Raw genomic sequence first — 14,657 nt, forward strand, 5'->3', positions numbered from 1 at the left:
TGAAACCTTACTTCAAGAATGTGCAGAAAATAAGTACGCATGTACAAATGAGTTGAAAAGACAGGAAGAAGTTTGATAAATGTTGTTACTCTGCTAGAGCAGTGTATCTCAAAACGGTCCAAAGAGCCATTCAGAGAAAGCTGCCAAAAGGCCACTCTGGTTTGTCTACATACAGGTACAGCAAACACTGAGCCTCGCGGCTCACATTAGCTCCGGTTCACCATTTGCAGCCAACATGAGCCGCCACAGGAAATGGCATGGCCCAGGCCGCTCCTTCCTGTGGCTCCCCTTGGCAGCAAATGGTAAATTGGCACCAATGGGAACCGTGGCTGTGGAGCCAGTAGGTAAACAAACTGGAGTGACCCATTAGCAGCTTTCTCAGAGTGGGTCCATGGACCACTTTGAGAAACATTGTGCTAGAGGAACCAGACAGAATGAAAGACCTAGAAGTGATTCTGGAGATCCAATGTGTTCGCTGTACTGCTCCACACTAGCATGTACCCTGTTCTGTTACTGCTGCAGCACAAAGGACACAAAAATCAGCAACTGAACATGTGCAACTCTCCCCCTCTTATACTGGGAGAGTTAAATGTGGTTTCAATTCCCATGTAGGATTGCTAACCTACAGAATTGTTCTGGAGACTCCAGGAATTAAAGATAAGGTTTCATTAAAACAAGGGTGTGGAACCTCAGGCCTGGGGCTGGATCTGGCCCCCGAAACTCATGCACCACCCCATTGCATTAGGGAGCCCATGCTGGTGCTCAATCCCTCTCATGGCTGGAGCATACAAAATCTATGAGGCTGCCCCCATCCTAGGCTCTGGTGTGCAAGGGGACTGTGAAGAGTATCTTTCTGCTTCTTAGTAAGGGACCACATCAATGAGGGTTTTTTGTATGTGGCCCACAACTTATTTTTCTGTGGGTCAGTGGCCCCAACCCAAAAAAGGTTCCCCACCCCTGCATTAAAGATTGTCATGTGATGAAAGCTTCAGAAATATGACCAAGCCAAACTGGCAAATCTACCACATGGAATATCACACCCATAGAATCAGATATGGCACATCATCAGACCCAAGCTAAGCAGCAGCCTGGCTCAGATGGAAGGAAGCCACTAACTAGTGTGTAGTTCATCATGCCAAGTATTGATGGGTGAAACAGAACAGCAGCTGCACACCTATAACTAACCATGATAGATCTGATTTTGTCACAATTCAGCAAACTCCTCCAGAATATTGAGGAAGTCCAAAATACACGTTTCATACCAAATCCCTATTACCAAAAATACAGATATGCTGGTGCTTGACCTCACCATCTCTCATTGAGAGGATAAGGACCCATGCAAAGGATGACCGCTGTCATTCAAGAATAGCAGGTAGGAAGTAATTGACATCTTGAAGGACAGGGCTAAAGAGCCAGGCTTTTTATTTTCTTCAGTGCTTGTCATTGGAAAGGGACCCAGGCCAAGAGGATGTCAGAGAAATTGTTTAACGTTAGATTTGGCTATAAAATGAAAGCCTATTTGTGTGGGAAATGGGTAATAAATTGTTTTCATTTTGAAGCATTCCAAATAGTCCACCCTTTTGTTATTTCAAAGGCTTTCATGATTTATTCTGTAGCATTATTGAGTAGGCTATAAACATTTTTGATTTACTGAAAGCTAAATTATGTTAAATGAAAAATTTTGCTAATCTTTTCAATAACATTTGGACAAAAACAATGTATTAAAGCATCGGCATTTTTGCAAAGATTTAAAAACACATGCAACGTCAATGCTTTCATTAAAAATGCATTTTATGAAAACATCTCTTTAAAATCTTTGACCAGCTATACTCAAATATGGCCACCAAATAAGTTAAAATGTTCTCTCACTACTGCCCAATCTACGGTGTTATTATCTGGGCTTGTGGCATCATTAATTTTGTACAAGTGACAGAAGGAAATATTAGAGATCACAATTTTGTAAGTGTTCAACCTAAAGAACACCCAGTGAGCTTAATGGGAGCTTCACTTTGTGAACCCTTCATAGAGCATAGCCACTATGTGTCTGTGCTACCATTTACTTCTCTTTCTTTTAAATGGAAGAGCCAGAATGGATGAAATGGAAGGGCTAGTCTATTACCCATGTAACCCCACTCTTTCCTCCCTGGGTTACTCAGGAGCAAACAATGCTCACCTGTGTGCCCAAATGCCTGATGTTTTTAACATCAGCTCTGACTCACTGGGCAGATCACTTCCGCTCTCTTAAGATGCGGATTCAGACTTTCTTCTGTGCTCTGTCCCACAGAGCACTTTCCCAAACAGCCACAGTTACTCACAGTTACCTCCTGTGCTGGCCCTTCTTAGCCACAGGCACAGCCAGAGTTTTTCTCCTCCAGGGACAATCACCAACAGTCCCTAGTCAGCTGGCTAGATCAAAGCCCCAGTAGGGTCTCAGCAGTAGGCTCTAGCTTCCAGCAGCAGCTCTGGACTGGAAAAGGCTCTACACTAGCAATCTGGCCCTTCTCTCAAAATTGGAGCCCAGCTCTCTCCCTGCACTGCCTGGAAGAGCACACAGTTTCCCTCTCTTTTCCAAGGCATCATGGGAGTTGTAGTCTCTAAGGCTAGAATACAGCTCAAAAGATCCTCCCATTTATAGTCAGAAGCTCCTATAGTAAAGGGAGCCTATACCCATAAAACCCAGGGCAGATTATTTTTAAGACAAAGCAATAAGTTAACCCAAACTTCCATTGAGAACCTGTCCCTCCACAAAATAGGAGAGTGTCTACACCAAAGATATAATGCAATCTCTTATATTATTCTCCCTGTGACTTATTTCCTCACTGGAAGAAAACTCTGTCACAGACAGATCTCCCTATTTCTTCCTGTGGGGGGATCTCTCATAGCAGCAAGCAATAGCACTGAATGCTTAACATCACCACATCTACGGCTTGCAACGGGATAAGTTCTTCCTTTAATACATTATTTTTAGTAGTTGCACTTTACTTGACTGCATATTTCTGACTCAATTACCCAATAAAAATCTCCAGAAAAAAATGTGCACAAAACAAAGAGGCTCCCTTTGCATGAATTAAGTGGCACATAACGAAAGTAGACACTATTAGGTATTGCAATAAAATTAAAAGTCAATAGCTAGATGCATGTGGGCAGAGTTTATTCAGTCTAAACAACTCTGGGAATAACAAAACATTTTGCTCCTTTGAAAGATTGATCACAGTCTTAATTTACATGGAACACTCTAAAATATAACAAAGCACAAGCAGCTATTGTGTTGTGGTATGAAAGCTGGTTTTCAATACAGCTCCAAATTAAATCCTCTTTTACATTGCCTTCATTCCTCTCCTACCTGTGAGTATCATTAACAGACACGTAAAAGGGAAAAACCAGTGCACGGGAAGATGATAGATTCTCATAGAGCCAACTAAGGATTTAATTAGGAATGATCAAATGAATTCTAGAGAACACAAAAATGTTACTTAATTTTTCCTCACTTCATTTTTGCCTACCCCTGCAACACCAAAACAGTTCATGAACAAGAACTCCTTGGGAAATTTTTAGTAGCAGTTCGGATACTTTGGATATGTTTTGAACAAACATTTGAACTCTTCCATACTTATCAGTCTCTGAACCAACAGAGGAGTCCTCAGGTACTTCCCACCTCCCCCCCGAGTACAATCCTGGTTGAATCTCAGGAGTTGGACTGCATGGTCTAACATCTCTCTAGAACTCTAGCAGTGGAGAATTGTTCCAACCATATTCAAGGAATTTTAAAATTCTAACAAAAAAAACACACACACTAAAAGGGTTCCACAGCTTCCCTTCTCAGATATTTAGATTCCATTCTATGTAATTGTAAGAAAGGGTATGTCTACACTAGCCCCCTAGTTCGAACTAGGGAGGCTAATGAGGGTGACCGAAATTGCTAATGAAGTACGGGATTTAAATATCCCACGCTTGATTAGCATAATCCTGGCCGGTCGCCATTTTGGAAACTGACTAGCCCGAAGTAACTGCCCACATCTACACGTGGCAGAGAAGTGGGATTCCAAGATAAACCCCTTAGTTTGAATTAACTGTTACTCCTTGTGGAATGAGGTTTAACAGTTAATTCGAACTAAGGGGTTTATCTCGGAATCCTGTTTCTCTGCCGCGTGTAGACGCGGGCAGTTACTTTGGGCTAGTCAGTTTCCAAAATGGCGACCAGCTACATTAGCAATTTCGGTCACCCTCATTAGCCTCCCTAGTTCGGATTAGGGGGCTAGTATAGACGTACCCAAACTGTTTCTCAATATTGATCCTAAACTAACACTTTCCATTATTCCTAGTTCCGCATGTACCCAGGGAAGGAACAGTGAGTGGATAGGTGCACATGTTTGTGAAGGACATGGGACAGACTGGCTGGATACATGTGGAGAAAACTGTGAGTGATGACTGAGTAGGTTTGTGCAGAGAAGAGGTATAGAATGAGGAGCTAATGAATAGCTGGTTGCATGGGCAAACAAAACTGTAATTGCGCCCTGAACAATAAATGCAGTGCCACTGCTTTGCACGCCATCACCTCCTTAACTTGATTGTAACTCCATTAACTCGATCATGGAGGAATACTGATGCTATAGTATTTGAGAGTCTACACAGGGGCTTGTAAACCACTCACCCTCTCTCCAGTGGTTTAATGGCAGAGGAGGCAAAGCTGCTTCTTCATACCAAACTATGCTTTGTTTTTGGCTCTTAAAGACTGATACAGTTAAAAAAGCCTTCTCTCCAGGTGCTCAAAAGACACAGGGGACATGTGCAGCCATTTGCAGAGCATTATCGGCACCAAGAAAGTGCTAAGAAAAGCTTTAAATCTTTGCACACCACTCATGATTTCCAACATGTACATTTTAAACATACGCAAAGATCTAGTGCTAGTATCTTTTAAATAATATTTATTATAAATACTTAATGAATAACAATTTCTGTAACATTTGAGACCTTGAAAGTGATTACAGAATGATATGAGGAAATAAAAAAACAACAGTTAAATAAAATATTCACACATACCAAAGCAAGTAATCACTGACAGCATGGTCTGCCATTAAACAATACAAACATTTTTAGTGTTTGACAGATACTTTTAGCAAGATTATTGAGTTCAAATCCAATTTTGAATGGACTTTCAAATGTTTTCCTCACTCTTTAATTTGGGATACTCTACAAAGACAGCATTCCTTTTGCAACAAGGTCTTTTGTTTGTTTTTGTTTTGCATTTTTGTCTGTCCAACCATGTCGAAGGTTGGATAGTCATTCAGTGTGCCATTCCAGGTTTTTTTAAATTTGTGACATCTATACAAGTTGCTCTATTTCTCCATCTGAAGAGAATAAAATAGTTTTTTCTCTTCCCGTTTCACACCAATAACAAAATGAGTTGCTACCTCTCCAAAAGCCACAAAACAGACTACTCCATTAAGTAGTGAATGAGAGAGAAAGCGAGAGAGAAAGAACTTGCCAGCCAACCCTAAAATAATTCTTCAGCCATCCCCTAAAGAGAAAGGAAGCTAGTGTATTTCTGCTTTTGTCTGGGACAAAATGTCTCTTACATCTACTAGTAGACAAGACTGCTACAACTTCCATGAAATATAATTTTCAACAGACAGACACAGGGACCAGTAGGAATATAGAGATTTTGCATGGAGAGAAGACTTTAGGAACCAATACAAAAAAACTGAATGGTGCAGTGCAATTGCTAGATGTTAATGACACATCAAGGATATATTTCAAATGGTCTATCTAGCCCAGGATCCTGTATTCTGACAACGGTCAATTCCAGTTACCTCAGAGGGAATGTCTACACTAGCCTCCTAGTTCGAACTAGGGAGGCCATTGTAGGCATTCAAAGTTGCAAATCAAGCCTGGGTAAATATCCCATGCTTGATTTGCATCTTCCCATCCAGTCGCCATTTTTGAAATTTACAAGTCCAGACTAACTGTCCATGTCTACATGTGGCAGGGACCCGGTATTTTGAATTAAAGCCCCTAAATTGAACTACCTGTTAGACCTCCTTGCAGGAGGCTAGGGACACCATTCCTGGCTAGTAAGTATTGATGGACATAACCTCCATGAATGTATCTAGTTCTTTCTTAAACCCTGTTAAAGTCCTGGTCTTCTTCTAGAGTAGCTATAATTAATGTGTCTCTTCCCAGAATAGTTATTTTTCAAGAACTAGAGCCCTCCCACTCCTTCTGTAGTTGTAACAATGGAGAATTCCCCTGAGTTTCCTATTGTGAAGCAATTGGTCTGATTGTTAGCCTCATTTTTTGACATCCAAGAGGGAAAGAGCTCCCACAAGCCACATGTTTCTCAGATGATTGGTTCCTCCACTTTTTCCATGGGACTCCTGAATTAAAAAACATTTAGCAGAAGTTTGTATCAGTTCAACCTTTGACATCCCCGCTCCGGCCCCTTCCTCCCCCCAATAGGCAGATGAGGAACTATAAAAGGCTTGCCTATACTTCAGCTCTCAGAGCTCCATCTCCTTTCACTGCTTGGTCAAGTAGAGGAGAAGCAGCTGGTTCAGAACATATGTTAAAACTGTCCACCAGAATAAGAACCATCTCCAAGAGGAACAGGAACATTAAATACTCAATATGATTAATCTTTGATTTTGTGTGTTTTAATTGCCAGTTTTTATTTCAAGTGCTTAACAAGTTATTTGTCCTTGTACTGACCTTTGAGATAAAATAAACATTCATAACCAGACACAAAATTGTTTGCAGTGGTGCTGTAGCTGTGTTGGTTCCACGATATTAGCGAGACAAGGTGGATGATTTTTTTTTTATTGGACCAACTTCTGGCTTAAAATCATAAAATACTAGAACTGGAAGGGACCTCCAGAGTTCATCAAGTCCAGTCCCATGCCCTCATGGCAGGACCCAGCACCATCTGGATTATCCCTGACAGGTGTCTGTCTAACATGCTCTAAAATATCTCCAGTGATGGAGATTTCACAAATTATTCCGGTGTTTAACCATCCTCATAGCTAGGAAGTCTTTCCTAATGTCCAACCTAAAGTTTCCTGGCTGCAATTTAAGTCTATTGCTTCTTGTCATATCATCGGAGGCCAAGGAGAACAATTTTTCACACTCCTTCTTGTATCACTCTTTTAGATACCTCAAAATTGCTATCATGTCTCTTCTCAGTCTTCTCTTTTGTAAACTAAACAAGCCCAATTCTTCAGTCTTCCCTCATAGCTCATGTTTTCTAGGCCTTTAATCTTTTTTTTGTTTGTTTGTTTGCTCTTCTCAGGACATTCTCCAATTCCTCCACCTCTTCCTTGAAATGTGATGCCCAGAACTGAACATAATACTGCAACTGAGGCCTAATCAGTTCAGAGTAGAACCAAAGAATTACTTCTTGTGTCTTGCTCACAACACTTCTGTTAATGCATCCCAGAATCATGTTAGCTTTTTTTTTTCCAACAGTGTGACACACTTGACTCATATTTAGTTGTGGTCCACTATGACCCCTAGATCCCTTTCAGCAGTACTCATTCCTAGACAATCACTTCCTATTCTGTGTATGTGGAATTGATTGTTCCTTCCTAAGTGGAGTACTTTGCATTTGTTCTTATTAAATTTGTCCTATTTACCTCAGACTATTCCTCTTGTTTGTCCAAATCAATTTGAATCGTGACTCTCTCCTCCAAAGTACTTGTAACCCCTCTTAGCTTGGTATCAACTGCAAACTTAATAATTATACTCTCTAAGTTATCATCTAAATTGTTGATGAAGATTGTGAACCATTAACAACAACTCTCTAAGAATGGTCATCCACCAGCCAGTTATGCACCCACCTCATAGTAGCCCCATCCAAATTGTATTTCCGTATTTTTTATATAAGAAGGACATACATGCCCATGTCAAATGCCTTACTAAAATCTAGATATACCACGGCCACTGCTTCTCCCTTATTCACAAGGCCTGATATCCTATCAAAGAAAGCTATCCAATTGGTTTGATATGATTTGTTCTTTACAAATCCATGCTGGCTGTTACTTATCAACCTGCTATCTTCCAGATGTTTGCAAATTAATTCCTTAATTACATTATCTTCCCTGACAAAGCTGACTGGTCTGTAGTTTCCTGGGTTATTCTTGTTTCCCTTCACTGTATTTGCCCTTTTCCACCCTTCTGGAATCTCTCCCAACTTCCATGACTGTTCAAAGATGATAGAGAATGGCTCAGATACTGTCTGTATCAGCATCAGCTTCTTGAGTATTCTAGGATGCATTTCATCAGGCCCTGATGACCTGAAGACATCTAACTTTCCTAAGTAATTTTTAAACTTTTTTTTTATGTTAACTTCTAAACCTACCCAATTTCCACTATCATTCACTATGTTAGGCATCCTGTCATCTTGGAGAGATCTTGACAATCTTCTTGGAGAGATGATTGACAATCTTTTGAGCTTACACAGATCTCTTCTTCTGGTCTGGGAAAGATTATCAGAATGTCACAGTTGAACATAATGTCAAATAGACTGATTACTTTAAGACATCACTTAAGGAGAAGTGAGGAGTTAGCACCCTTCCAGTTGTAAGGCAAAGGAGTATTAGTGAGTTATAGATTGTTGTAATGAGCCATACATTCACTGCCTTTCTCCAGCTTATCATCTGATGAAGTGGGTGTTGCCCACAAAAGCTCATGATAAAAAATATATTTTTGTTAGTCTCTAAGCCCTTGTCTACACTAGGGATTTATAACCCGCCTTATTTTGAAATAATAAACAGAGTGACCACACTGTCAAGCCTGTTATTTTGAAATAACAGGCTGATTATTTTGAAATCTGTACTCCTCTTTCCTCAGGGAATAATGCTTATTTCAAAATAGTTATTTCGAACTGTGGATACTTCACTGCTGCTATTTCAAAATAACTACTCTTCAGAATAATTCAAAGTACTTACTCCCTGTGCTTCCTGGGTCTCTAAGTCAAGGTAGCGCATCCATAATAACAGAGCCTGCATTGGGCTAATTTTGTGGCTCCCTCATAGTGGGGACACGCTATTTCAATTTTTTTATTTCGGGAGTTATTATTTCGAAAGAGATTCCTAGTATAGACAAGGTGCCTCAGGACTACACATTTTTAAATGTACAGAGACTTTTTAAAGTTATAAATGTAAGCACCCAGGTTTATCTTTTGAAGGTGTTGTATAGGTTTGCTTTAAGCATGAGGAAGTCAGATATGAAGAGATTGTTTTCTGAAAACTGTTTGCCCAGGGCTGTCAATTTAGCTTCATAATGATAGTTAGTGAAAGAGGAGGGGGAAAAAACCAAGTATGGATCCGGAAGAGTGGTCCTTCCTGTTCGTCATATGTGTGACAAGGAGAAAAAAAAACAAATATTTAAAGCTACTAATAATTTTAGTTTGGATTGATGGGTTGGCATTATTTTAGATTAATTATGTTACTCATTTTATTTTTGCTAACAGAGACTAATTTCAAAATAAGAGTCTCTTTACTTGCTGTCAAACATGGCTGAAGTGAAGAAATTGATATGAAACAACATCTGGTGTCCTATAACTTTAATTAGAAAATACTTATCTCATGAACAGAGCCTATACCTGTCTCCTTTGCTTAATATACTGAAAACAACAAACAAACATCCTCATACTTTCAGGTGTACAATCCAAAGCTTTCCGTATTATGACCCATAGTGATTGTAAGCAGTCACCTGCTTATCATAGGCTATTGTTTGTTTGTTCTTTTTAGTCTACAGATTGCCATTTTTCCTTCTGGGATTTTTACTATGATAAAATATTTATGAGGCTATCCAAGTTGATGTAATTGGTCCCAACATAGAGGCTCATGAATTGCTACAATTGTGAGAATGTACTAATATTTTTACATCACGAATATTCAAAAGAGAAACCGGATGTCAACAGAAGCATTTGCAAATTTATTTCTGGATGAACGTTTACCATTTTACCAGTTTGCCCTTTGAGTTTGATCTCACAGGTCTATACTACACCCGCTAAATCAAACTCTGGAAGACCAACTGCAGCAGCATCCATCTTCCACTTAGTGTAGATGTGCCCCTAAGTGATTACTTCTTGGTCTACCTTCATAGGCATGGAGAACTGCTGATGATACCATCCTCTTTATAACATCCCTTAACACATTAGAAGGCTATTATCATGTTCTAATTCAGTCTTACTTTCTCAACACTGATAATTACCTCATTATGAACGCTGATAAGTAAATAAGCACATAATCCATTAGAAAAACACACTACTACTATATAAGGATTATCTACAGACTCGGTTACATCTGATGTTCTAATTCCTTGCACTTCAGAATGAAAAGATAGTGTACAGAAAACTAAAAAGATCATTAATGTTCATATAACATATTTGAAAATAAAACATTCTGATCCTACCTCTTCACAGGAGGTCCTGAAATCCATGTGCTATGGCACAGCAAGTGGTATTTGTCTAAAATAGACAGAAAGGTTTCATTAGAACTCAGTATTGCAAACTAGAATAAACAGATTGCAAAACACAAAAGGTAGTAATCTAAATTAAGCTGGAAGACACTGCATTCATCTGTGTGAGCTTTGTTTATAGTCATTGCTTAAGAGCAGGAATGATTAAGTCAGCAGGAGGTAAAGGATGTGTATGGAGCTAGTAGAAATTGTTCCCGGCTTTCATGAAGTCTATTGACCATTTTTATTAAGTGTGATTAAGGGAGAGGTGATATTTCTATCAACCTCCCAATTCCACTAGACATCCAAATGTACTTTTAAGCGTTACTGATCTTTTATTTGAAACTGTTAGTTGTCCCCCCGACACACACACATTTATTTTTGAAAAAGTACATAAGAATTTTCAGAACTAAATAACAAAGTTTTGCTTTTCATAAGGTTCCCTTCAGGAAAAAAATGACTTTTTTTTTTGCCTAATTAAAATGCTTTACGCATGAATACCTTTTCTCCATTGGACTCACAAAATGTTATTCCCAAATATTATCTCCCCAGTAAAGCCAACTTCAATTATCAGAGCAGTGAATTTAGTGAAACATTGAAGTACTGAACCACCAAATGTTAGAGAAATCAGGTATATGCAAAATGTCACGGCATACCACATAATCAAATTACAGATATGATGGCTCTGCTCTCACAATACATTCATCCCAACACATATTTGGCATGCATTTAACTACTTTTCTTATTTTATTTTTGAAATAATGTTTATGGAATAATTTGTCATTAGAGGATAATTGTGTCCTGTTGCAATATAAATACTGATGGCAAAAGAAAGAGACATCCATAAAAAAGATTTCTTAGTCAAAACAGATTTGTTTCCAAATCTAGAAACACTATTACTCTAATTTAGAAAATTCAAATATTTAATACTTTCTTTTATTATTTTCATCAAAATAGTGGTAGAAGCCCCAATCAAGACTGCCGCTTCCTTGTGCTAGACTCTGTCAAACAATATAGGCTTGACAGAAGTCCATTCATATTTATAGTTTTGTTTAATTATATCAGTGTTTATTTTAAGATTTTGTGATCTATTTAAATTTTCACATTTGTGCAAAATGATGTGTTTAACCTTTCTGTTTCAAGTAAAATTAAGTTTTCACAATTCTGTGATCTTACAGTGGGAATCAGACAAAAATTATTTGAAGACAGTAGACATTGAGATTCAAATTTAAAGTTTCATGACAATGGTGAAAATACAAACCTTTCAATATCACGTCAAAATATTCAAACTACACATCCATAAATCAAATTCAAGTAAGTTCTAAAGCAATTTTTTTGTAACTTTGTCTAGCCTTAAATTTCAATTATTAGTGTTGGAAATATTTTTCATTGATTTGTGCAATGAAGCCATTTACTGACAACAAGATTCTTATCCTTCCATACCTAAAGGTATGATAAAATAGACTTTAGTTTCACAGTCTGGAAGTACTAGGGCTCAGGCTACAGCCTGAGCCCAAATGTTTGTACCAAAACTAAACCACTCCTTAACTTGAGTCCCACAAGCCCCAGTCAGTTGATATGAGCCATCCAACAAATAAGCCAGAGCCGCCCATTTCAAATGAATGAGGCTCATGTTTCAGAGCTAAAAATAGCAGCACACACCTTCCCACTTGGGCAGCTCAGGCTCTGAAACCCTTGCAACAAGAGTAAGTCTCAGAACCTGAGCTCCAGCCCAAACAGGACTATTTTTAGCACTGTACTGTGAATCCTATGTGCTCTGGGCTCTGAGACGCTCTGCATTATTTATTTATATTTTTTGCATAGTTGCACCCTGCGGAGCTAAACTGTTTGATGCTTCAGATTTTTTTTTTGATGTTTCTGCTTAGCTTCCCTTTTGTGAGATAAGGAGGGAAATCAATTAATGCTAGAGAAGGGCATTCCATAAGACATAGTGAGCTATGGAAGTGGAAGCGAGTGGTAGGGACTGAAAATTGGAGGACCTATGCCCAGGGAAAGGCCAAGATATACAGAAGGCAAAACCTGATTCAGACACAAACATGGAAAACAAAGCATTTCAAAAAACCTCCAATACTGCATCTGGTACTGTGGCCATAACTTGAAGGAGGAAGGGCTTTGTTTTCTAGTGAGTGGAAAGACAAAAACACAAAACAAAACAAACACTAAAAACAAAAACAGGCTTTTTGGACAGAGCCTCCTTTCCTCAAGCAAGTGAGTGCTCATTCCAGATGGCCAGTCACAGGCAGACAAGCCAGGCTAGTTAGAATGGAGATGTGGATTAGTTAGAGTCATGCATTCCAGGGGGCTGGCAAAACTATAACAATTAGGAGCCTTGGCTAACAACGACCACACTAAAGGGAGTGCTTCTGAGGAATGGGGCACAAAGGCTGCCTTCAATCTACTAAAACAAAAGGACAAACTATGTAGCACTTTAAAGACTAACGAGATGGTTTAATATCTTGTTAGTCTTTAAAGTGCTACATAGTTTTTCCTTTTTTTTTTTTTGGCAAGATCAGACTAACACAGCTACCTCTCTATTACTATTCAATCTACTAGTGAGCATGGCTAGCCCTACCAATTCCAGGATAATTCGATCTTCAATCCCTGGCAAATGCACTGATTGTAAACATGATAACAACTGCAAATTTGAAATATATGAACTTAGTCAGAATGTATTTTGTTCTATAATATAATAATGCCCAGCTATTATTGACCAGGTGTTCAGTTTTGTTGCTTCTCAGGGAAAATGAAACTACTCTAAAAAAAGGTTTAAAAAAGGAGAAAGAGGAAAAATGACTAAGATTGATTTCATTTACCACTCAAGGAATATTCTTGGGATATTATCTTGCTGCTTCTAGCTCAGTCAAACCCCCACATGGAGACCTGTATTCCCTGCAGCTGTTAATATGTACAAGTTTCCGTTACCATAAATAAAGAATAGAAGGTCTGTTGAAGGAGATACATGGAGGCATAAGTCTAATGTTCTCTATTTATGGTGCTCAGTATGTTTCATGATCTCACAGCTTGCGCTCTAATTTCCAGTATTAGGCCTCTCAGGTTACGATGCAGTGGACTGAATGAAACACATCATTACTCTTTCCTTATCTTTCTTACAAGCTCACCAAGAGCTAATACATATACCTTTAAAGTTTTGCTCTCACAGTACTAAGTAAAAGCATAGCTGCTATTATATTCTTGAAGGCTTTCTTCACTGAAGGACTAGACATATCCAGCAAAACAGGCTCTTTTGACTCATTTACTGCACCCTTTCCCAAATGTTAAGCAAAGAGAAGTAGGCTTGCCACCCTCCTCACTTTAGAAAAGTGGTCTGAAACTTAATCTTGCTTGGTAAGGTTTGTGCTCCAGGGCCTACAGGCTAGTATCCCTTTAACTGCCACACAAGTTATATAATGATTGTCACACGCAGGTCCAGTGATGAGCTACGGAAGTGCCCAGAGAAAGGATCAAAATTCAGTCCATAGGAAAGATGTGAACATCTCCATCTTATTGATTTTGAGCCCCATAACTCATTCAAGAGACAGGACAGTTATGATGAGTAAAGAACACACAAGTCACAACACCACACACAAAGACAAATTCTAGAAAGCTCCTGTATTTAGGACAATTAAGATTGTGTTTAAGTGCTGCCTTGAACAGGGGTAGATCATAACACACTTAAGAAGTACTTTCCTGAATTGGAACTACACAGAACAAAGTTATACTTTGAGAATAAGAATTTTATTCTCTCTTAACAAGTCACATTAATTGGCTAAAAAGCTCTCTACATCAAAAAAGATAAACTTTTATTGGGGAATAAGTTGCCTGTACTAAATAGAGGTTGTACCTCCCTGGTCAGCCACCCTTAGGACTTGATTAATCCCAATCCAGGGAATTTGCTGGACCAGGGGAGGTCAATGCCAGCCATTCTGCAGCAGCCAGCTGCAGGGCTCCACTCCAGCAACAGCAGAGGAATTGGTATTGACTGAGCTGGGTCTGGGGGTTGGGTGCTCTCAGGGGAAAAGGCAGGATGGTTGCAGAGCACAGCTCCATGTGACCAAGGTCAGGAGCACAGCTCTATGGGAGTGCTCTGAGCCCCAGAACCACTGGGCTGTGCTCCCAGCCCCCGCCGTGGGGCTCTGCAGCCACTCTGACTCTTTCCCCGAGCAGCCCACCCCATCCATGCC

General features: G+C 39.3%; 1 protein-coding gene across 2 annotated transcripts in view; it reads right to left on the bottom strand.

The window, feature by feature from the left end:
- SNTG1 (syntrophin gamma 1) overlaps positions 1-14,657 on the bottom strand; it is a 532,439-nt gene that overhangs the window by 270,745 nt on the left and 247,037 nt on the right. For both annotated transcript variants that reach the window (XM_014577356.3, XM_006112171.4), the window contains one exon: positions 10,411-10,465. In XM_014577356.3, coding sequence (XP_014432842.2) covers positions 10,411-10,437 — 27 coding nt within the window. In that variant the 5' untranslated portion in view covers positions 10,438-10,465. The remainder of the gene's footprint in view (positions 1-10,410; positions 10,466-14,657) is intronic.

The sequence above is a fragment of the Pelodiscus sinensis genome, chromosome 2 (genome assembly GCF_049634645.1).
Source record: "Pelodiscus sinensis isolate JC-2024 chromosome 2, ASM4963464v1, whole genome shotgun sequence".
NCBI lineage: Eukaryota > Metazoa > Chordata > Testudines > Trionychidae > Pelodiscus > Pelodiscus sinensis.